This window comes from Chiloscyllium punctatum, chromosome 44 (assembly GCF_047496795.1).
Source record: "Chiloscyllium punctatum isolate Juve2018m chromosome 44, sChiPun1.3, whole genome shotgun sequence".
Taxonomy (NCBI): Eukaryota; Metazoa; Chordata; class Chondrichthyes; order Orectolobiformes; family Hemiscylliidae; genus Chiloscyllium; species Chiloscyllium punctatum.
This window is the reverse complement of record NC_092782.1, coordinates 36,683,010-36,707,868: the sequence shown is the minus strand read 5'-3', so window position 1 is coordinate 36,707,868 and position 24,859 is coordinate 36,683,010. Positions and strand designations below refer to the sequence as shown.

General features: G+C 39.0%; 1 protein-coding gene across 1 annotated transcript in view; it reads left to right on the top strand.

Moving 5' to 3' along the window:
* The window catches only part of LOC140466876 (guanine nucleotide-binding protein G(i) subunit alpha-1), a 46,735-nt gene extending 27,280 nt beyond the window's left edge, over positions 1-19,455 (top strand). Inside the window, exons 4-9 of the mRNA XM_072562629.1 lie at positions 7,540-7,697; positions 8,957-9,085; positions 10,226-10,355; positions 15,062-15,215; positions 16,437-16,643; positions 17,438-19,455. Of these exons, the coding sequence (XP_072418730.1) occupies positions 7,540-7,697; positions 8,957-9,085; positions 10,226-10,355; positions 15,062-15,215; positions 16,437-16,627 (762 nt within the window). The 3' untranslated portion in view covers positions 16,628-16,643; positions 17,438-19,455. The remainder of the gene's footprint in view (positions 1-7,539; positions 7,698-8,956; positions 9,086-10,225; positions 10,356-15,061; positions 15,216-16,436; positions 16,644-17,437) is intronic.
* Positions 19,456-24,859: the final 5,404 nt, after the last annotated feature.

Sequence of the window (24,859 nt, the reverse complement as noted above, 5' to 3'; positions counted from 1 at the left end):
GGTTCAATTCCCGCCTCAGGCGACTGACTGTGTGGAGTTTGCACGTTCTCCCCGTGTCTGCGTGGGTTTCCTCCGGGTACTCCGGTTTCCTCCCACAGTCCAAAGATGTGCAGGTCAGGTGAATTGACCATCCTAAATTGCCCGTAGTGTAGGTAAGAGGTAGATGTAGGGGTATGGGTGGGTTGCACTTCAGCGGGGCGGTGTGGACTTGTTGGGCCGAAGGGCCTGTTTCCACACTAAGTAATCTAATCTACTCCAGATGCAGCCTTACCAGTGTCTTGTGCAGTTGAAGCATGACCTTGTGGCTCCGAAACGCAATGCCCCTACCAATAAAAGCCAACACATCATATGCCTTAACAGCCCTATCAACCTGGTTGACAACTTTGAAGGATTTATGCACCTGGACACCGAGATCTCTCTGTTCATTGACACTGCCAAGAATTTTACCATTAGCCCAGTACTCTGTATTCCTGTTACTTCCGAAGTGAACTACCTCATACTTTTCTGCATTAAACTCCATCTGCCACTTCTCAGCCCAGCTCTGCATCTTATCTATGTCCCTCTGTAACCCGCAACATCTTTCGGCACTATCCGCAGTTATGCCTACCTTAGTGTCATCTGCAAATTTACTAACCCATCCTTCTAAGCCCACCTCCCAGATCATTTATAAAAATGACAAACAGCAGTGGCCCCAAAACAGATCCTTGCGGCACACCACTGGTAACAGAGCTCCAAGATGAATAGTTCCAATCAACCACACCTTCTGTCATCTTTCAGCTAACCAATTTCTGATCCAAACCACTAAATCACCTTCAATCCCGAAACTCCATGTTTTGTGCAATAGCCTACCATGTGGAACCTTATCAAATGCCTTATTGAAGTCCATATACACCACATCAGCCACTCGACCAACCATTTGTTTGGTCATATTCTCGAAGAACTCAATAAGGTTTGTGAGGCATGACCTACCTTTTACAAAACCATGTTGACTATCCCTAATCAAATTACTCCTTTCCAAATGATGATAAATCTTGTCTGTTATAACTTTTTCCAACACCTTACCCACAACCCAATTAAGGCTCACTCGCCTATAATTTCAAGGGTTGGTCCAACTCCCCTCCTTAAACAAGGGAACAACATTTGCTCTCCTTCAGTCTTCTGGCACTACTCCTGTCGACAAAAAGATCAAAGACAAAGGCTCTGCAATCTACTTCCAGACTTCCCAGAGACTCTAAGGATAAATCCCATCCGGCCAAGAGGTCTTATCTATTTTCAGATCTTCCAAAATTGCTAAAACCTCCTCTTTGTCAACCGTAATCTCAGCTAATCTAGTAGCTTGTATTTCCATATTCTCACTAATGTTGCCCTTTTCCAATGTGAATACTGACTAAAATTATTGATTAAGCACGTCCCCTATGTCCGCAGATTCCACACACTATCTTTGGCCCTAATCTTACTGTAGTCATTCTTTTATTCCTGATATACCTGTAGAAGTCCTTACGGTTTTCCTTGATCTTATCTGCCAACAACTTCTCCTGTCCCCTCCTGGCTCCTCTTAGCCAAAAAAGATCTGAACAGAGGGCTAACTTATAACTCTCAAGCCCCTGAACTAAACCTTCACACCTCGTCCTCACATAAGCCTTCCTCTTCCTCTTGACAAGAGCTTCAACTTCTTTAGTAAATCATGGCTCCCTTGCTCGTCAACTACCTCCCAGCGTGATAGGTGTATACTTATCAAAGACCCACAGTAGCTGTTCCTTGAATAAGCTCCACATTCAAATCCGTCCATCTCCTGATGTTTCCTTCCATATCCTGTGCATTCTAAATCTTGCCTAATTGCATCCTAATTGCCTTTTTCCCCCCAGTTATACCTCTTTCCCTGTGGTATCTACCTATCCATACCCATTGTTATTGTAAATATAACCGAATTGTGGTCGCTATCGCCAAATGCTCACCTACCTCCAAATCTAACTCCTGGCCGGTTTCGTTCCTCAGTACTGAATCCAGTGCCTTGCCCCTTTGTTGGCCTGACTACATACTGTGGCAGAAAACCCTCTGCACACATTGAACAAAAACTGACCCATCTAAACTACTTGAACTATAGTATTCCCAATCAATATTGGGGAGTTAAAGTTTCTCATTACAACTACCATGTTGCACTCACTCCTATCAAGAATAGTCTTTGCTATCCTTTCCTCTACATCCCTGGAACAATTCATAGGCCTGTGGAAAACTCCCAACAGGGTTATCTTTCCTGTTTCTAACCTCAGCCCAAACTACCTCAGTGAATGAGTCCTCAAAGGTTTTCTCAGCTGCTATAATCCTACCTTTGATTAACAATGCCACCCCACCTTTACAATCTTCTCTGTTCTTACTGAAACATCTAAATCCTGGAATCTGCAACAACCATTCCTGTCCCTCCTCTAGCTGTGTCTCTGAAATGGCTGCAACATTGAAATCCCAGGTACCAACCCATGATCCAAGTTCACTCACCTTATTCTGGATGCTCCTGGCATTGAAGTACAAACATCTCAAACTAACCTCCTGATTGCTGGTGCCCCCTTGCAACTTTGTAAACCTATCCCTGACCTCGCTACCCTCAAAGTCCTTTACACTGGAAGTACAATTCTGGTTCCCATTCCCCTGTTGCATTAGTTTTACCCTCCCTGAAGAGCATTAGCAAATGCACCCCCCCCCCCCCCCCCCCACCCCTCCCTCAAGGATCTTGGTACCCCTCTGGTTCAGGTCAAGACCATCCTGTTTGTAGAGGTCCCTACTTCCCCAGAAAGAGCCCCAATTATCCAAGAATCCAAAACCCTCCCTCCTGCAACATCCATGCAGCCGCATGTTCAGCTGCACTCTCTCCCTGTTCCTTGCTTCACTAGCACGTGCAACAAACCAGATATTTGTAGCAAACTAGAACTTTATAAATTTATCTGGTTTGGGCAAGGCTGGTATGTTGAGACAGACTTAGATACCTGATGCCTTTTGAGTTCTCAGGAAAGGCTGGATAGACTGGGACTTCTTTTCCCTGGAACATAGGAGGCTGAAAGGTGACCTTATGGAACTTTATACATCATGGGGAACATAGCTATGGTGAATAGGCAAGGTCTTTTCCCTAAGGTGGGGGAATCCAAAACTAGAGGACATAGGTTTAAAGGGATGGGAAAGATTTAAAAGGGACCTGAGAGGCAACTTTTTCCACAGAATGGTGATTGTATGGAACAAGCTGCCAGAGGAAGTGATAAATGTTACAACTGTACTCACCTCTAAGAGACATTTGGGCAAGTATGTGGAGAGGAAAGGTTTAGAAGGATTTGGGCCAAATGCAGGCAAATGGGGCTAGTTCAGTTTAGGAAATGTGATCGCTATGGATGAGTTGTGCTGGTGAGTCTGTTTCCATGCTGTAAGACTCTGACTCTCGAGTCCGTTAGAGGTTTGATAGTTTATTACCAGAAGTAAGCACCTTGGTTGCGGTTATTGATGAAGCAGCTGAAGACGGTTGGGCTTTGCCTTTTCCTGTTTTGCGACCTGATTATTTCTCACCCCTAATTGGGATGGTTAGCTGCATTACTAAAGGTGCCTGCTTAGCTAAGCACTTTGATCCTCCAGAGGAAGCAGAGACACTTTATACCTCTTGTTGCTATGACAATATCTAAACATAGGATCTTAATTTAGTTGCACAATGGGATTGCACGAATCCTAATGCAGGTTAGCATATTGCATTACTGACATAGAATGGCTTGAACGTGAGTTGAACACTTACATTAGTTGTAATTAATTTATAAATTGTAACAGATAATTTGATCAAATATAGGAAAAAAGGGTAATGTTTCCAATTTTGGATGCAATCTGTAGGAAACTGCCTGAAATTGCACTGGTTAGGTCATGGTTCAAGTCTAATTCAAACTTATTTGGACAATTAGATTATATTCCCTACAGTGTGGAAAAAGACCCTTTGGCCCAAAAGGCCCACACCGACAGTCTGAGGCTGGGTGGGTTACTCTTCATTCCCCTCTGACTAATGCACCATACACTAAGGGCAGTTTAGTGTGGCCAATTCAGCTGACCTACACATCTTTGGACTGTGGGAGGAAACCGTAATCACATGTGAAATCTTCCATGGGCTTGTACAATTGGGCAGCAAAATACTTTTTTCTTTCTGTTTAAAACATTGTGATAATAAGTAGTTTTATTAGCACAATTAGAAATGAGTTTATTGCCAGAAATAAACATTCTTAATAAACATCCAATCCCCTCTCTATGGGTAATTTGGTTTGAGTTCACTTCTATGCTGAACAATTTATTAGTTGGTGTACTGTCGTTAAAATTATTCGTAAATTCAATATTTGTTTTGATCAAAAACATTTCCAAAGGACCACAGCTGGATAATTCTTGATCAGCAAATACTTTTGATCTCCCCTTGTGCAGGAATGGCTACTTCTGTTGTCAGAACACATTCTAGTCACACTGAACTCTAAACCAGAGTAAAAGAACACAGTATACATTAATGCAAGAAGAAATATCTGGAGGGCTTGAGCTCTGCAGGTGACATGACATGAAAACTGCAGCTGGGGTTTCAAACAGACTTTTTTGGATTATGTTGAATCTGTTTGTTCTGTTTTAGCTTGTTCTGTGGGGACAGCTATTTTCTAAGGTTAGGTCAACTGGATGAGAGAGAGGAAATCTCTCTCCTGCTGTACACCAGTGATCTGAAATAAGTTGAAGTGTTTTTGTATGTTACTACTTGTATTTAACACATTAGTACATGCAATTTTATACTTTGCCTTTGATAAATTTTACATGTTCTGTCTTCCCTCTGAAAGTTTTCCAATTAATGCATTTGATATGGAGTCCAATTGCTACCTGTTTTTGTAAATCCCCTGTTGCTGCTACTTGCTCTTCTTCCCTGATTCTACATCAGAATACATGTCTAAAAACTTGCATCCCTTTCAAACTTTGAGCTTATTAGTTTATTTCACATGATGTACTATTCTTCTGACTCTGTTATGTTGGATTGAAAATACATCGGTCAGAATGCCGCCATCTTCCAATATCTAGTCTGGAGTAGTAGATACTGACATTGAAAAAATTGCCATTCTTTTTAGGGAAGGCAGCTAGGAATACCTGCTTCTAAGGTTGGCGGCTGAAAGACAGGCCCTTAATGAATTTAATAAGCTTATTTGGTGTTTACATTGGCCGCACTAAGAATTTGAGGCACCAGCTGTAGTGATATATAAGCACATTATTTAATGTAACTAAGCTTCTCCTCCGCCTTTTGAATTCCTAGAGATAATTATTGTTCTATTTGCATAGCCTTAATTTTTCTTCTTGCTATCATCTTTAAATTTAAATTGTTACGAAAGAATCCATTAAATTAATGTCAGAATTGGGATGCAATTAATTCTTAAAACTTGCCTGCTACTTTTGGCTAAGGCCTTTTTGGTACAGCCAGATTTAAATACATGTTGAGAAAGAGATTGCTTTACTTTATCATCCTCTGTTCACAACTGTTGACACTCTCATTCTACAATACATAGCATGACCTAGTCTATCAAACAATATTGACATGCCCTGGGTGACAGAATATCCAATAATTGCTCTCTAGATTTATACATGAATGTTTACATCAGTAACTTGCGAAGATTGCATTTAGAACAGTTTCCTCTGGTTTACCAGATGAGATTGTTTGTTTGAAACCCAACGTCAGGTTGGCTCACTTCTGAAAGAATTCTTTTGATGTTTAATTTCGGTTTATTACGGCAAATGTGGAAAATGTTCCTTTTTTTGAAAGAGTAATGGCTGGCAGCAAAAGTAGTTTGTACTATTCTGGTTGAGGAAGGAGTGAAGACAAAGAAGTAATTAAGTGGGAGTTTTGGAAAAGAGGATCTGGTTAACTCATTAAGGAATAGAGTCATAGAGTATAGCACAGAAACAGAATTTTGGGTCCGACTAGTCTGCGCTGACCAGCAAACCTAATCTGACCTAGTCTCATCTGCCAGTATTTGGCCCATATCCCGCTCAACCCTTCCTATTCATATGCCCATCCAGATGCCCTTTTAAATGTTCTAATTGTACCAGCCTCCACCTCTTCCTCTAGCAGCTCATTCCATGCACTCACCACCCTCGATATGGAAAAGTTGCCCCTCAAGACCTTATTAAATCTTTCCCTTCTCACCTTAAACCTATGCCACCTAGTTTTGGACTTCCTCACCCTAGGAAAAAGACCTTGCCTATTAACAACATACTTCTTATGGAAAGAGGACGAGAATTATACGCGGTATTCTCACCATGTCCTGTACAGTTGCATCATGATGTCCCAATTCCCATCAGAATTCCCAATTCTGATCAGTAAAAGCAAGCATAACAAGCCACCTTCATCACCCTGTCTACCAGTGACTCCGCTCTCAAGGAGCTATGCACCTGCACCCTCTAGGTCTGTTTGTTCAGCACACACCCCACAGAGCTCTACCATCAAAATCCTGCCCTTGTTTGTTTTGCCAAAATGCAGCCCCTCATATCTAAATTAAACTCCAGCTCATTGGCCCAACTGATCAAGGTGCCATTGTACCCAGATAATTTTCCTCACTGTTCATGAAACCTCCAATTTTGGTGTCACCTGCAAACCTACTAACCATACCTCCTATGTTCTTATGCAGATCAGTTGCATAAATGACAAAAAGCAGTGGACACAGCACCAATCCTTGCAACACACTGCTGGTCACAGGCCTTCAGTCTGAAAAGCAACCCTCTACCAGCATCCTCTGTCTCCTACCTTTGAGCCAATTTTGTATCCAGTTGGTTAACTCCCCTGGATCCCGTTTGATCTAATCTTACTAACTAGTCTACCATGCAGAACCTTGTTGAACGCTTTGCTGAAGCCCATACAGACACCATGAACCTTCATCAATCACCTTTATCGCTTCTTCAAAAAAAAACTGTGAGATAGGATTTCACACACACAAAGCTATGTTGACTATCCTTAATCAGTTCTTGCCTTTCCAAATGCATGTAAATCCTGTCCCTCAGAATCAACAACTTAACTATCACTGATGTCAGGTTCACCAGTCCCTAGTTCCCTTGCTTTTTCCTACAGTCTTTCTTAAATAATGATATCCATGTTAGCCAACCTTGAGTCTTCCGGCACCTCACTCATGGCTTTAATATTCAGATATCTCAGTAAGGGGCACAGAAGTCTCTTCCCTAGCTTCCCACAAAGTTGTGAGAAACACATGATTTATCTAACTTTGTGTTTTAAAATCTCCAATATCTCGTGTTCTCTAATGTGAACTGTTTTCAAGACATCCCTATTTATTTCCTAAGGTTCCTAGTTTCCATGCCCTTCTCCACAGTATGTTTGTTCCTGTCTCCCATTGTTCCACATACAGATGTCCATGCTGATCTTTAGGGGCCCTACTGTCTCTCCTTAATTACTCTTTTACCCTTAATGTATTTATGGAATCTCTTTGGATCCTTGTTATTCTATTTGCCAAAGTTTTAATTCCTACTTAATTCATGTAATACCAATATTTTCTTCAGGATGATGCTCGCCAGTTGTTTGTATTGGCTGGTGCAGCAGAAGAAGGATTTATGACTGTGGAGCTTGCTGGAGTAATCAAAAGACTGTGGAAGGATAGTGGCGTTCAGGCCTGTTTTAATCGGTCCAGAGAGTATCAACTTAATGATTCTTCTGCATAGTAAGTATTGTATGCTGTAGCACTTAGCATTATAGAGAATTTAATAATGGATAATGCTAAGGTGTCTAAAACATTTTTAATGACAAGCTGTAGAGGCTTTCTGTCCTTTTGCAGGTAGTCTGTTCTTGCATCAACTTCATTTAGTGTAATTATTTGGCCGTTGTTTTCCATGAAACCTTGATTGAACCTTTGGCCGTTCCTAGTTAGTAGCTCCTCCTTTTGGTTTGACATCCATTCTCATTTGTGCCTCTGTGAAATAAAATGTTTAACTACATTAATGACACAATACAAATACAGGTTGTTTCTTTATATCCATATTTACTGCAGAACTCTTGACTCTGATATATTGTCTTTTAGAAATACATTTATTTTCTATTTTATGTAACCCCAATGCAAGTGCCTCACATTTGCTTAAAATAGGCATCTATCATCATAAACCCAGCAGGTTTACATTTGAGTTTTCATTGGCTATGGCATTTTCTTTGGGAGCTGCCAACCAAACATTTAAATATAAAAATACAAATGTGAGAGTTGCCACTGAAAAATCTAAAAAGTGGGTGGAGTTGTTGGGGTGGCACAGTGGTTAGCACTGCTGCCTCACAGCGCCAGAGACCCGGATTCAATTCCCGCCTCTGGCAACTGTCTGTGTGGAGTTTGCACATTCTCCCCATATATGCGTGGGTTTCCTCCAGGTGCTCCGATTTCCTCCCACGGTCCAAAATTGTGCACGTTAGGTGAGGGCCATGCTAAATTTCCCATAGTGTTAGGTGAAGGGGTAAATGTAGGGGAATGGGTGTGGGTGGGTTGCTCTTCGGAGGGTCGGTGTGGATTTGTTGGGCCGAAGGGCCTGTTTCCACTCTAAGTAATCTAATCTAATCTGTAAACCTCCTGGTAATCTGTGATTTGACTGCTTTCTTAATCTGAAGTGACATCCAGAACTAGAAAGTCTTCCTGTGTGATGATCTGATCAGGCTCAACTCTAGTGCTGCATGGTTAATAGTACAACAGCATTCACTGTCAAAGTGGACATATAAATCATGCATACTAGCACAACAATCAGAAAGTAAATTGGAAGAGCACTCACATAAGCAGTCAGACTTTTGGAAGGTGAGCAGAGGGGCTATTTTGGTGCATAAGAATTTTCTTTTTCAACCAAATGCATAGCACTTTCAAAGGATTGGAACTTTGAATTGATAACCATTGATTTAACAAACTCATTGAATATCACAATGTGCCATTTACTTCTCATTTTCGTTCAGCTATTTGAACGACTTGGACAGAGTAGCACAAGCCAGTTACATTCCAACTCAACAAGATGTTCTAAGGACAAGAGTTAAAACAACGGGCATTGTGGAGACCCACTTCACTTTTAAGGATTTGCATTTTAAGTAAGTACAAAAATATTTAACATTATTTCAATTCTTTTTCATTTACCTACTCTCACCATTGAATTGTGATATTCTGAAACTTCAAATTTAATAAGCAGAAAGTCGATAAATAACTGATTTTAAAAAAAAATAAATTGAACGATAAATATTTGACCACATGGGAGCTCAGTGTGTTTATATACTAACAAGACGATTAATTTAAATTGCCAAATTGAGAGTAATTTGTGTAAGTATTTAATGTGTTGTCTTGTATGACTCTAGTTCAAGGGGCAGTATATTTTATGAAATTTCAGCTTTTTATTTGCAATATTCCATGTTTCAAGAGCCACTTATGTGGTTAGACAAACTAGTCAAAATTCGGTCAACACTCTCGGAGTAATGTTTGATAATGACAGATACAGTAGAAAATGTCTTTTTTTTTAAACTTGGGGAATACAGTTGTCAATAGAGGACGTTCTTTCAATAGGATGAAGATTCTGTAAAATGCAGTTATGTAGTACAGCAAAAGAAAAGCATGGAGGAGAGATTGGGAATGGGATTTGAATAGTGAATTATGTCCTGCGATTAGGAAGGTGATGTTTTAAAGTTCAAGTCCCTACAAGATATGAAAGGCAAGAATTATTTAAAATGTTGCATTTTCTATCAAGTCTTGCATTTTGATTGGTTTAAAATGCAGTAATAAAATGTCCTACTCACCCTGAAGCAGTTGGGTACTTTTTAAAGTGCAGAAAGTATGAAACTACATTTGAAACAAATAGAATTCATTCTGTTTAGATTAATTTGTCTTGTGATGTACTGCTAATCAGCTGACTCTGGGTTACAGTTTATGTATTACTTTTGATAACCCTGTGTCTTGGCACCAACTTAGTCAACAGACGTTCAAAACTTTGAAGAATGCCTTCCCTGAGTAATTTCTTAAACACTTCTTAACATGGGTTGACATTGGACTTGTTTGTATTGCTTTTAAGTGATGCAATTCCACTTGTTAGGTGGAAGTACTGCTAGTGTGTTAATTTACTTGGAAAGCCCTCTTGTGTTTATACAAATATATCCACTTCTGTATTTTGGAAGAAAATTGTGAAAAAGTGGCATAAGGTTCTTATAAATGGGGAAAAACTCAATAATACCATTTTCTCTTAGAATGTTTGATGTAGGTGGTCAGAGATCTGAGCGCAAAAAATGGATCCATTGCTTTGAAGGAGTAACGGCCATTATATTTTGTGTCGCACTTAGTGATTACGACCTTGTTCTTGCAGAGGATGAGGAAATGGTAAGTGGATTGATCATATTTTTCAGGATTGTTAACCAATGGATGTGCGTATTGTTCTATTGCTAAACTATTGTTCAGCACAAATATCAGTTTTCACCCTTTCCTTCTGGATGCTCTACCTTTCCAGAACCTGATTTTCCTTACTGCAGGGGGAAAGCAAACAGCTTTTTAATCCTATTTTCGATTTGTTCTGCTCAGTGATGTCTTAACACATCAAGAATAGATAGGAATTGAACCCAGGCCTATAGGCTCTGAGATAGGGACTGAGCCACTGCACCACAAGAGTACAAACTTGAGTAAGCATCACCTGCGCTCAGTTAACACTCTGAAGTTGTTCTAGCTTACCCTTAAAAGGAACTGCATTTCTAACACTGGGGATAAATATTTAAGACAGTCGTGAAAAGGATGTAGCGTACATCCAAGTGTTTTTCTTACCATGACTCCTCAAATATTTATTAATTCCCAAGTGGCTATCTGTGTACTGTTCAATGTTGAAGCCGATTGATTTTTCCTTGAAGGTGGATAGACCATTAGCAGTTCATATCCTCCAATAAGTCCTCCACCCCAAAATGGTTGGTTCTTCTCAGCTACTGTAGTAGCAGGAGAAGGTGAGTAGGAGAAAGATTGCAGGCCAGCTTCGATGCTGCTATGCGCCCCTAGCATTCAGCTCAAAACAGCATTAAAAGATGGCTAAAACAAGGTGACTCCATGATTTGTAAGGGCTAGATAACTAGGGAGAAATTGGACATCTTTTAATACTTTTTAATTTTTTATTTGTAACTTTTGTATCTTAGTATGGTTAACCTTTTGAAGTGGGACATTCAGGATCTAATTTTTTTTTTTGTAGAGAAAGTTCTCAACTCAACAGCATTGTCAGTGGTTGCATTACTGTACAGAAACTTTGAAATCTGTATGATTTTGAGTGCATAATACATTTATGAAAAACGAAAGATGTACATTGACCTTTAAATTTATGCAGCTGGATTTGTATTCAACCATGTTGGGTTGTAATATTTTGTGGACAAACATTCATTCATGTCATGGATGAATATTTTACTTGGCTATGTCAATGATGAAACTTACTGTGACAGTGTGACGTGCATGACTACCTTGGTATGTTCACAAGGAAAGCTAGTCGGCTTTATTATTTTTATTTGCAAAATTGGCAAAGATACTTCTTTTATAGAATTTTTCCCTTCATTTTCCTTTGTTTTAAATTGTTGCTTTACAAAGAGTTTTTACCTCTTGATTTTCTTCCCTTCCTCCTACTATCAATTGGTTCCAATAGTACTGCACTTTATCATAGTTGGAAGGTTGTAAGATCAACTTGTGGTGCAGTAATGTTTTGTTTTAGTTTTCTAGTTTTATTATGTTGTAAGGTATCCAATGTTGTACATGGAGGGCAGTACATTATTGTGTGCCATCTCTTTTTTGATGGGATGCTCAAGTGAATAAAAGGGTGCCACAGGACATAAGCCTCAAAAGCAGTCAGTGTTTTTGGATAACAAAAACAGTGCTGGAGAACTCAGGAGGTCTGGAAGTATCTGAAGAATCAGAACTAATATTCTGACAAAAGTGTTGCAGGTCTCTTAAGTCTTCACTCAGTTTTTCTCTCTATAGATGTTGCCAGACCTACTGAATTTCTCCACTTTTTTTTGTTTTTGTTTCATGTTTCCAGCATCTGAGTACTTAGTTTTATTTTGGCATTTTGGATATCCTAATGTGATGATATATAAATGACTATGAGAAAGATTTATATATTTTATTTCTTTAATTGCGCTTTGCCTGTCCTCGTCTTTTCTGTATCATCCCTGTGAAAAAGTTATAACTATCTCTGTTTTGCAAGCTGCATACTTCAGTCGCTATCAGTGAAGGAAGGTCATTATACCAGCAGATTTTATGTAGTAACCTAAAGTTACTGTATTACATTGGTCCAAATTTTCAATTGAGTGGCAATTATAGTTGGATTGCCACTTAATCTGTTTTTATTTGCCCCACCAGAAACTCCACATTTCTCACCTGATTTTCTGATTCAGGTCTCGAGAAAAATCAATGTTCAAAGTTTGGGAGAAGATTTGTAGCTCGGGTGCTCATTGTTGTGGTTCTGTTCGCCGAGCTGGGAATTTATCTTGCAAACATTTTGTCCCCTGTCTAGGTGACATCCTCAGTGTTTGGGAGCCTCCTGTGAAGCGCTTCTGTGCTGTTTCCTCCGGCATTTATAGTGGCCTGTCTCTGCCGCTTCCGGTTGTCAGTTCGAGCTGTCCGCTGTAGTGGCCGGTATATTGGGTCCAGGTCGATGTGTTTGTTGATAGAATCTGTGGATGAGTGCCATGCCTCGAGGAATTCCCTGGCTGTTCTCTGTTTGGCTTGCCCTATAATGGTAGTGTTGTCCCAGTCGAATTCACGTTGCTTGTCCTCTGTCTGTGTGGCTACTAAGGATAGCTGGTCGTGTCGTTTCGTGGCTAGTTGGTGTTCGTGTATATGGATCGTTAACTGTCTTCCTGTTTGTCCGATGTAGTGTTTTGTGCAGTCCTTGCATGGAATATACAAGGTATTCGCCAAAAACGGATACCCTCGCAATTTCATCAACAGATGCCTAAGGGAGAGACAACGGAACGAGGACATGCCGCAACCCAAAGGACTAGCCACACTACCATACATCAGGAGCATTTCTGAACTGACAGCCAGACTACTGCGACCACTAGGACTCATAACAGCACACAAACCAACAGCCACGCTCAGACAACAACTCACCAGAACAAAGGACCCGATACCTAACATGAGCAAAACTAATGTAGTGTACAAAATCCCATGCAAGGACTGCAGAAAACACTACATCGGACAAACAGGAAGACAGTTAACGATCCGTATACACGAACACCAACTAGCCACGAAACGACACGACCAGCTATCCTTAGTAGCCACACACCCAGACGACAAGCAACATGAATTCGACTGGGACAACACTACCATTATAGGGCAAGCCAAACAGAGAACAGCCAGGGAATTCCTAGAGGCATGGCACTCATCCACAGACTCTATCAACAAACACATCGACCTGGACCCAATATACCGGCCACTACAGCGGACAGCTCGAACTGACAACCGGAAGCGGCAGAGACAGGCCACTATAAATGCCCGAGGAAACATCACAGAAGCGCTTCACAGGAGGCTCCCAAGCACTGAGGATGTCACCTTGACAGGGGACGAAATGTTTGCAAGACAAATTCCCAGCTTGGCGAACAGAACCACAACAAAAATCAATGTATTTGATCTAGGAGTCTTCTGGCATAACGTGGAGGAGCCAGTATTGGACTGGGGTTGACAAAGTTAAGAATCACACAACACCAGGTTATAGTCCAACGTGTTTATTTGGGAGCACTAGCTTTCAGAGTGCTACTCCATCAGGGACTCTGCTCCACAGCAGCCTGATGAAGGAGCACTGCTCCAAAATCTAGTGCTTTCAAATAAACCTTCTGCCATAATGTGGAATCAGCATTAGAGGCCAAACCATTCCCATCAGTGGACAGCAGTAACTGCCAAATTAAGGATTTAAATATCCCAAAGGCAGTTTTACAAACTGCAAAGTGAAGGTATGGGGATGGGGGTGCTGTTGTATCATATCAGGTTTGGCAAAACAGTATTGGGTGGGTCATTTGAGGAGAAGGTTCAGTTTTATAGTTAAGCCCCTTAAAGCAAGTTTTAATTTCTCAGATTTCTTCTGGGTAAGTAGTCAGGTAAATATGAACTCTCTGCCTGCAACTCTAACTCCAGATTTGTACATATTTTCAGAGGGTGCCAGAAACAGGGGTAATTGAAATTCAGTTTGCGCAATTTCTGGATAGTCCCTGTTTCAAGACTTTTGAGTAATCTTATAATTCATCTATTAGTGTGTTTTGCCGACTGCCTTCCATTCAACAGAGTGTAATTTACTTTATTCCTAAATAAGAATCCTATGCTTAAAATATTTAAACTCTGACACCTTCCATGGCAGAGTGAGTTAATGTTTCAGGCCTGAAAGTTCTAATAACAGGTCACAGATCTGAAATGGAACTTTTCTCGTTCTTTCGCGCTCTCTCTCTCTCGAGAACCAGCATTCTCAGACCTGCTGGTTATTTCCAGCCTTTTCTACGTATGTTTAACCTTATTAAATTGGAAACTCAAATGATCCACTTCTCATTTGCTGATAAACTTGGGACACAGTGTTGGAGTATTCCAGCTGACTCCATCTTATTGACCACTGTTACAGATTTAAAATATTGACAATTTTCCAGATATTTGTTCATTTTCAATTACTTATTCATTCAAACTAATTTATTCGCTATGAGGTGTTTTCTTTTTGTAAAAGTTTACAAATTGCATCAGTTTTAAAAATTTCCTTTTTGAAAGTACATGTTGTTAAATCAGTGCAACATGAAATTGGACAAAATCCAATTAAAACTGTTGAGGTGAGTTAGCCTAATTTTACCTAGTTAATAGTTACGAAGGAAATGTTGGTGAGATCATTTGGAAAACTGTGCTGTTCAAAAAGTGCTGCTTTATTCTGTACAAGACCTGTACAGTAGAAGCTAAGTTGAACATCTCATCCTGAAGACAGCATCTCTGAAAATATAGTGTTGTAGTGAAGTGAGTTTAGATTATTTCCATAAATCCAGTTGAATAGACTGTTTGAGTTTAATTAATTGAATAATTGTGTAATTCAACAGAACAGAATGCATGAGAGCATGAAGTTGTTTGACAGCATCTGTAACAACAAGTGGTTTACAGACACGTCTATCATTCTATTCTTGAATAAGAAGGATCTCTTTGAAGAAAAGATTAAAAGAAGCCCCCTTACAATCTGCTACCCTGAATATGCAGGTAAAAATATTGTACTGGTAATATTTTAATTTTTGCATGGCAACAGTGTAAGTTTTAATATCAAAATCTTGGATGAGTTCAATTACCTTTTGTACTGATGACTTATGGAAACTGCTGGCCTGGTAACTTGGCAGCAGTCATTGCAAGCATGAATCTTTGCTCACTACCTAGGTGACAAGTCTTTCCTCAATGCTTAATGACCTCCACTTACAACATGGTTCAGTGAATAGATGGTGGCAACCTTCAGTAAAGAAAGATTATACAGGTTGTCAGAAAGTAGTATTAAAATTTTAAAATAGGACAAAGTAGGGAATGAACTATGGGAGGAAAAAGCAGCTTCATATTGAATAAACTGTTGATATATAAAATTATCATACTTTACTCAAGCTTTTGGTTGATATGATAATGGAACTGAATTGATCAGAAATTTGAGTGGTTTAGTTGAATACCAAGGCAACTGGCGTGAGTTGAGGGGTTTGACTTGATGGTTCACTAGTTTCAGCAATATAGTGTAGGGGAGATGCCCACAATGTCTTTTATCTGCAGTTGAAGCTAGTAAATTCTAAAATTCCAACTCTGTCATTTGTATAATAAGCTGTTTTTTAATGCCCAAGGAACATGGCAATTAAGGATCACTGAACTGAAAAACGGAAGCCTTTGCAAATTGTTGTGAATCTTGACAACTTGTGTTGTTTACTCCAGAAATTAAAATCTCCTGGTTAATGTAGTCCATTTTGGTTTCTGATGCAGCATTATTCCAAGATATTGAAGTAACAAGGAGTCGTCCACATCTTTAATATCGTCCTTGAAACAAATATAGTGGAGAATTGAGGCTGTAGGACTAGCTGCTGTATCCTACCTCATGGTTCCCTCAGGGTGTGCACCATCCTTTGGAAGCATGGCCCAATCAGTGTGTGGGAATACTGCATGTTGAACTGCAGAACTCTTCAATGATCCATTCTGGTATCTGTTCAATTGAGTCTGTAAATCGCATTACAGCGATAGGTTTTTATGAAAGGCTGGTAATCCAACCTGTTGCATCCTTACATTATGGCTCTTCCTATTGCTGTACGATCTAACTTTATTTTAAAAAATAAAGTAATATTGTCTGAACTATCTTGCAATTTCAAAGAAAAGATGATACAGACAAATTGAAAGTTCTGTTTGAGAATGAGCTATGTCTTTAATTTGTATTTAGATTTGCGTTTTTATTTCAACCAGGATCAAATACATATGAAGAAGCTGCAGCATACATACAATGTCAATTTGAAGATCTAAACAAACGAAAAGACACTAAGGAAATCTACACTCATTTCACATGTGCCACAGACACCAAAAATGTGCAGTTTGTGTTTGATGCAGTCACTGATGTCATTATAAAGAATAACTTGAAAGACTGTGGTCTTTTTTAAAGCCATTGAAGGGATGGTAAGTTGCTTTAGTTTCTCCTCAAAATTTTCTAAAACAAGAAGCTTTGATTTTACCAAAAAAAAGGTCTGGTTGAATTTTCATCACATTCATTATTTGACAAATGGAAAGATTTTTTAACATAATGTCTGCAGAGATTTTTTTTGTGCAATGATTGTTATTTGCAAGAAGATCTTTCAATAAAAGGTTTTCTAATACTTTTGAACAAATCATCTATACTTGCATTTGAATTTCAAGGATCCTTGACTCATTCTCAACTTCATCGTCTTCTGTTTTGCTGCAGTTGTCCTACTTCAGCTTTTTAAAATGTACATGCATGGTAAACATTTATGCATTTATTGCAGCCATCCAGGGAAAATCTTCATGCAAGAATGGAGGGTTTAAATGTTGTCTGATTCATCTAGGTTCACCTTTAGTTGCAATTCAAGAGATCAGTACCTAAAAAGTTGCATGTCAGAATTATGTAGAATTTTCAATGCACCAACTACATTAATTGCCTGGAGAAGTTCAAATTTATCAAATTCAGGTTCAAATGTTAAAAGATGGAATTACAGTTGGTTAGCCAGTTCACCTAATTTCCTTTTTTGTATCCACACATTTTGCCTTCCATAGTTCAAGTCCTCAAACCAAACTGTATCTAGGAAATGAGAACTAGTCTGCGATTACTCTTCAAACACTTTTGTCAAGACCAAGTGTGTAGTATTAGCAATATTTATGACTTGTGTATAGAGAGGCCTACAGGATTTTGAATTGTTCTAAATACAGGATCTAAAATGAAGTCTTTCTTTTTGCAGAATGAAGATATCTATTCAGTAGACTTGAATTTTTCTGCTTCTGGAGATAAATAAGGGAAGATATACTGAATGGACCAGTACTGTATTATTTGCCAGTTGTAACAGCTGTATTTATGTTTGTCTTGTAAATCTTTTAAGTAATTAGGGTAGTCTACATTGAACATTTGTGTTTAATTTGTATGCTTGTAACTGTAGCTATGTTTATTGTAAAACATGTTGAAATTTTTTGAAAGCATTCGCTATTCCTTTCGGAAGAGGAAAGATGGCTCTCCAACTTGCCTAAGGAATAGCTAATTACATAACTTTTTTTTCTGCCTTTGTTAATTCTGCATGCCTTTCTAACTGTACGAGATACTTTGCTTGGCAGAATGTAGAATGAATAATTTTTAAGCTAGCAGTTTAGCAGGATCACCTCATTTGTTCTCTTACAATGAATGGGACCACATTGCTATACACTGCTCCATTTCGGAAGGGCATTTTATTTTATCAATTAGCTCACTGCTTGCTAAAGCAGGAAGAATGTGATCAATCTTCATTGCGCATTGCCTGAAAGGTAGTGTCAAAGTTTTATACATTTCAATTTAAATGAAAAAAGCTTTCATTTGTAAATAGGAGTTAACATTTGTAGATGTATACTTTAAAGTATCCGTGGGCACTTGGTGGGGGAAGAGCAGTGTGATTAGACATATCACTGAATAAAACTATAGTAGCTCAGGCCATGTTGAAAATCTTCTGAGTATTTGTACATCTACAGACGTCTACTCTATCTAATAAAGGGAAAGAAAAACCTTTCTGCTGTAATATTTGAAAGTTAAATAAAGAGTGGGCATTTGTAGTTAATACCTGAAGTTATGGTATTTTGAATATACATTGCTACAAAAGGTTTTTTTTAAAGCTATGTTCTGACTGTATACAGTTTAGGTCAAGTTTATTGAAATCTGTTTCAGATGTTTTCTGCTGTACAGGATACCACCTCATGGACTATTTCTGACAACTTTGTCTTGATTTGGTGTAGCATTAGAATTCAGATCTTTATTTTTTCTTTGCTCATTTTACAGATAAATTGGAAATGTTAAGTTTTTGGTTTGAACCTGCTGTTTAGGTAGTCCCATATTGTGGTAGTACAAAGTGTAGCCATGAAAACCATAGAAGGTAGCATCCAGTGAATTGTAGTTGTTTTACATTTTTGGCTCTAGTTCTGGAAAATATTTCAGTATAATCCAGTTTTATTGTACATGTGCATGCATTTGATCAACTTTGGCAGTTAATTGATATTGAAAGTAGGCCAGAAATACATGCATTCTGTGAAACAGGACCACAATCGGTATCAACATGATTTTATACTGTTAAAACTTTTTTGGTGGTCTTAAAGAATATTGCTGACTAAGAATAGGGACCAAAAGAACAAATTAGTTTTTGGGCATTTGGGTGACGTGAGTCAAGATTATTGGTTATATGTACTAACTGTAAAGATGAATTTATGTAGAGTTTATTTTTGGTTATTTGACCTACAGATATGAAAAACTATTACAACTTTTACTGAAATTTAACAATGTAACGAAAAAGGCATTTGTAGAGCAACCAAAACATTTTAATTGTATGTTGGGCCAACAAACTTATGTATATTGCTTTTTAGATAATGCTAGTTAACTTTTTTTCAAATAAATTTTCCTCTTTGCATTTCCTGAAAGAGGTAATTGGGACTTGGATGACCAATAATTGATAAAGGATGACCTACAATTAGTCCAAATACTTGTGCCTTGCTGGTGAACAACTCTTGTCAACCAGGTCTAATTTCATGAAACATTTTCTGGTAGAAGTAGCTAATCCACAAACATAATTGGTGGACTTTCAATGTGAGACCATCTTCTGTTATTTCTGAAAATGTAAGGAGTTTAAGTCAAAAAAAAACTACTGACTCAAATATTAGTGATCATCACTACTGCTTTTTGAATGTGGTTTATACCATTATGGATGTCAGTAAGTGAGCTTAATAAAACTGAATTCTTAAATTTTAATATGTCTAAATTTATTTGTGAAATAATTCTTCCCAGTGAGTTATTGAAATATTAGATGGGAGAATGGGATTAGATGGTGGAAAGAGTTTACAAAGTGGGAATAAAACACGCTTAGTATAAGAAACTTCGTTTTTTTTTAAAATTTCCAAAGGGTATCTCAATCTTTTTGGCTAGTTCTACTGGGCACCTTGACATTTTCAATTTTCAAACAAGCACAGAATGGTGGACGTGATCCAAATGGACTTCAGTATGGTGTTCAACAAGGTTCCTCATGGTAGACTGGTTAGCAAGGTTAGATCACATGGAATACAGGGAGAACTAGCCATTTGTCTACAAAACTGCTTCAAAGGTAGAAGACAGAGCATGGTGGAGGTTTGCTTTTCAAACTGGAGGCTTGTGATTTCTTTTTAATAGAATCTCTGCGGTGTGGAAACAGGCCCTTTGGCCCAAGTCCACACTGACCCTCTGAAGAATAACCCACCCAACCCATTCCCCTATCCTATATTTACCCAAGTAATGCACTTAATCTACACATTCCTGAATGCAATGGGCAATTTAGCATGGCTAATTCATCTAAGCTGCACACTTTGGATTGTGGGAGGGAACCGGAGCACCCGGAGGAAACTCACGCAGACACAAAGAATGTGCAAACTCCTCACAGACAGTCGTCCGAGGTTGGAATAATTAAACCTGTGAGGCAGCAGTGCTAACCACTGAGCCACCATGCCACCCTGATCAGTGGTGTGTCACAAGGATAATTGCTGCATCCACTGCTTGTCGTCATTTATTTAAATGATTTGGGTGTGAACATAGTAGGTTTGCAGATGACACCAAAATTGGAGGTATAGTGGACAGTGAAGAGGGTTACCTCAAAGTACATCAGGATCTTGATCAGATGGGCCAATGGACTGAGGAGTGGCAGATCGAGTTTAAATAAATGCGAGGTGCTGCATTTTGGAAAGGCAAATCAGGGTAGGACTTGTACTCTTAATGGTAAGATCCTGGGGAGTGTTGCTGAACAAAGGGACCTTGGAGTGCAGGTTCATAGCTCCTTGAAAGTAGAGAGACAGGTAGATCGGATAGTGAAGAAGGCATTTGGTATGCTTTCCTTTATTGGTGAGAGCATTGAGTATTATAGGTTTGGGAGGTCATTTTGTGGCTGTACAGTATATTGGTTAGGCCACTTTTGGAATATTGTGTGCAATTCTGATCTCAGCCCTTTCAGAAGGGTGCTGTGAAACTTGAAAGAGTTCAGAAAAGATTTACAAGGATGTTGCCAGGGTTAGAGCGTTTGAGCTGTAAGGAGAGGCTGAATAGGCTAGGGCTGTTTTTCCCTGGAGCTGAAGTGTTGGAGGCTGAGGGATGACTTTAGAGGTTTATAAAATCATGAAGGGCATGGGTAGGGTAAATAGACTCTTCCCTGTGGTGAGGGGAGTCCAGAACTAGAGGGCATAGGTTTAGGGTGAGAGGGGAAAAATTTAAAAGGGGCCTACGGGGCAACTTTTTCATGCAGAGGGTGCTGTGTATATGGAATGAGCTACCAGAGGAAGTGATGGTGGTTGGTACAATTACAACATTTAAAAGGAATCTGGATGGGTATATGAATAGGAAAGTTTTAGAGGGATGTGGGCTAAATGGGATTAGATTAGTTTAGGCTCTCTAGTTGGCTTGGACAAATTGGACCGAAGGATCTGTTTCCATGCTGTACGTCTTTGATTCTAAGTTGAAATTGTCAATTGCTTAATTGAATTCTTTTTTTTGAAAGCAGATCATCAGGTACTGGTTTTGTCTGCCCACCTCCACACGGCCACATCTTCTTGCGCATGCCACAAACATATCTGCACCCAAGCACACGCATGCATCCACATGCTCTACATCTTACCCCACCCAAGTCACATCCACACATGTGGCAATCATTTTCCCACACCTCTTATACATTGCACCTCTCCTCTACTTCCTCAGTAAATTTTTTTGAATATTGGTCTGGTCTCCATTTCTGTAATTAATGCAGTACGTTTACAGACTCAACACCAAAACAAAGACTCTCTTCTGCAATCTATCCTAACATTTATTGTTCAAACTTCTGTTTGCTGCTTCTGGATTCCCCAACACTGGAAAGTGATCCATTGCAAGTACTGAAAACTTAAAACAAATCATCTTATAAACACACTCCTAATAAAATGAATTCAGCTTATTTTGCAATTTTTATATTTTTGTAGTGCACAGCCTAAGATTCCATGTAAGATTTCATACTTGCATAGATTCAGCATTACATCTTTTATCTTCTGAAACTTCTGGCACAAAACCAACTTTCTTATTTTCTCGGAAAATTTTACCTATTTGACGTGTTTCTTTTTTAAATGTTGCTCGATTCCTTTGCTTTTTTGCATTGTTCAACCTTCTTCCATGCAAAAGATCTATTCACACTTACTTTGATTGGAATTTGACTACCAGATCAGTAGATTTGGGCTGACACTACAGTACTATATTATATGTTTTCATATTAAAATGGTTCAGAAACCCTCTACTATGTTATCACTTCATGACCACTGAAGACTTATCCTATTGTTTTTCCAACTTGTTTTCAGCCAATTTCCTACCTATCCTTAATTTCATAATTCTTAACTCCCTCCTATCATGAAGGTATTTGCCACAATACTTGACACTATAAATCTAGCATCTACCCATTCCCCTGCCACCATGTCTGGAACCTTCTAAAAGAACGTTTTTGAGTTTATCAAGCTTAACCTTCCTTTCTACCCTTGTACCTTGGTCTTAGCTGATATAGTGGCTTAGCTCCTAGGTACTTTCTCGATAGTACTTCCTTTTTGTCTTTGAAATATGTACGTCCATCTCTGCTTGAAGACTATTCTGTGCAAAGTGAATTTAGGGGAATGGATGGGGGATGATGTATTGCTGTTGGTCAGTCAGCTATTCTGGGATTAGAAAAACATGTTTTACGCCTATGCTGAATAATTTAACCATCGCCCCTTTAAATTTCAGTTCTTGGCATCCTCTTCTGTGAAACAGGCTGGAGGCCTTTCATATGAGAAATCTGTGAAAGCAGGTGGGTAAAGTAGTTGGTGAAGAGAAAGAAAAAGATCAATAGTGAGCAAGAGTGATGGTTCAGTAATGGTGTGGGGTAAACAGATCCTGTTGGGGCAAGGTTTATTGTACTGACTATTGGTCCTGGAGAAAGCATTCTGTGGTCCAGACGCCACCCTATGAAGAACCAACTCTTTGAATTCAACATTTCTCACCATCTTCCCTGCTGACTTTCCTCAATTCTCAGAAACCTAGACGCCTATGCTTAAAAATCAAGTGCTAATGAAAATGAAGACCTGCAGCCTCATTTCAGTATTTAAATTGACAACTCCCTTCCCTTGGCTTCCTTCTGTTCCTCTTCTTGACTTTTTGCATTTTTAACCTCTGGTAGTATTCTCCTACCCAACCTCTTAATCCATTATCACTCTGCCCTTAATGTTGCTTGGAGTAAACAAAATCTGACGAAGTAAAATGGACTCCAAAAGGTCCAAAGCAAATGTTTATTTGGAGTACAACAGCACGACAAAACAAAAGATGAAAAAGACTCCTAATTTTTTTGTGTACAGCTGGAGTAGCTGGCTTTCTTTTAAGAATTGATAGAAACTCAGCTAGTTGAACTACATATCACAATTGTTTAAAAGGAGAAACCATATAGAGTGGGAAGGTAATGCACAAAGATAAATTCCACTTATTTGAGATTTTAAAATTCTTTAGAAGAAAAGCATCTATGACAAATTGTTCCAAAACTATTCACCAAAGCTGGCACCCTGGCCCTTGCAGCTAATTACCCAAACAAGTGTAGTGACTCACTGAATTATGTTATGGCAGATCTGTTAGTAATGTGACCAAATATCACCAGGCACCTGTGGATGGGGGAAAGTGAATTTCAAATTTTAGGCATTGCTGAATCTGGAACAAGAGTTCCAGAGTAGTGCTCGAAAAACACAGCAGGTCAGACAGCATCTAAGGAGTAGGAAAATCCACGTGTCACGCAAAAGCCCTTCATAAGGAATCATGAATCTGGAACAAGTTAGGGCATGGACAGGGTACGATAATATCCATTCATTGTATTTTATTCACATTTTATGATTAACTTTACAGTTGAGCTTCATCACAATACAGTCGAAGAACAGTGTAAGAATTCTATCAGTTGAATAGGTACAAAAATTACTTCGAGATTTGTTTTTATTTTTAATTGGGATTAAGCGATGCAAAATATTGAGAAAATGTTATTTCCGATTAGTTTGGCACTATATAAATCAGCTGCGAGTAGCTTTATTGTTTCAGTATTGAGGAGTGTCAGCACATAAGCTATTGAATAACTTAAACCTGGCAGTAGCGTTCAAATAGAATTAATCTTTTCTCATTCGCCAAACAACACATGCCAAATAAAAGTTCTTAATGTGAGTAGATCCAGTACATGGGCTTAAACATAGAATAAGGATCTTCAATGTTCTTAAGATTCGTACAAAATTATATATTCTACCACTTAAATAAACTGTGATTAATAGAACTTGTTTGTTTCCATCTATGCAATTTAGCAATTTATATTGTGGATTTTTGTATCTTATCAATATCCCTTTGAAATAGATGTTTGTGTTTTTGAGGTCAAAAATAATAATTTAATACAGGTTTCTTTTTAAAAACTTTTTGGGGAACACGTATCGTGACAAAGCCAGCATTTGTTGTCCTCTCTTAACTGTCCTTGAGAAGGTGGTGAGCCCCCTTCTTGAACTGTTGCAGTTCGCCTGGTGAACATCCAACCTTCCACGTTATCTTACCATGCACTGTTCCTGAAACAGCTCACCATTCACTGGAAATCCTCAAGTTGACCAGCACCGCATCATCTTTACTTGTCTGGGTGCACAACTGTCTATTACAGTCAGTCTAGACCCGCAGCTGCAAAGCAACGTAACTAACATTTGTCCCAGGCATGGCACGCAAAGGGAAATCAACATCCTGCTTTGTGACCAGACCTTTGAGCTCCTGCTGGATGGAGTGGTGCACAAGAGGACTCCCTATACCCTTGGTCTAGTAGTGGAGGCTACAGTACCAGCACTATGGTCCCAGCACTGTATCCAGCTGTGTTATCAATGTTTGGTTTTCCCAACGTCTAGTTTGTTGGGCAAGTTTGGTAAGACCACAGCCAGAATATTAATGAAATGAGTTGGATTGTCACCAAAGACCATAAACATTATTCATTGTCAATTGGGAACTCCCCACAACACAGAGAATTTCAACATGTTGCTTGTGAAAATATTTTGTTTTTAAAGTGGGGTGAAATGATCTTGATGTTGACATTGGCATTGCTGAACTTCTCGCCTGATTCCACCACCTCTTTCCACAGCTCACGTCGCTC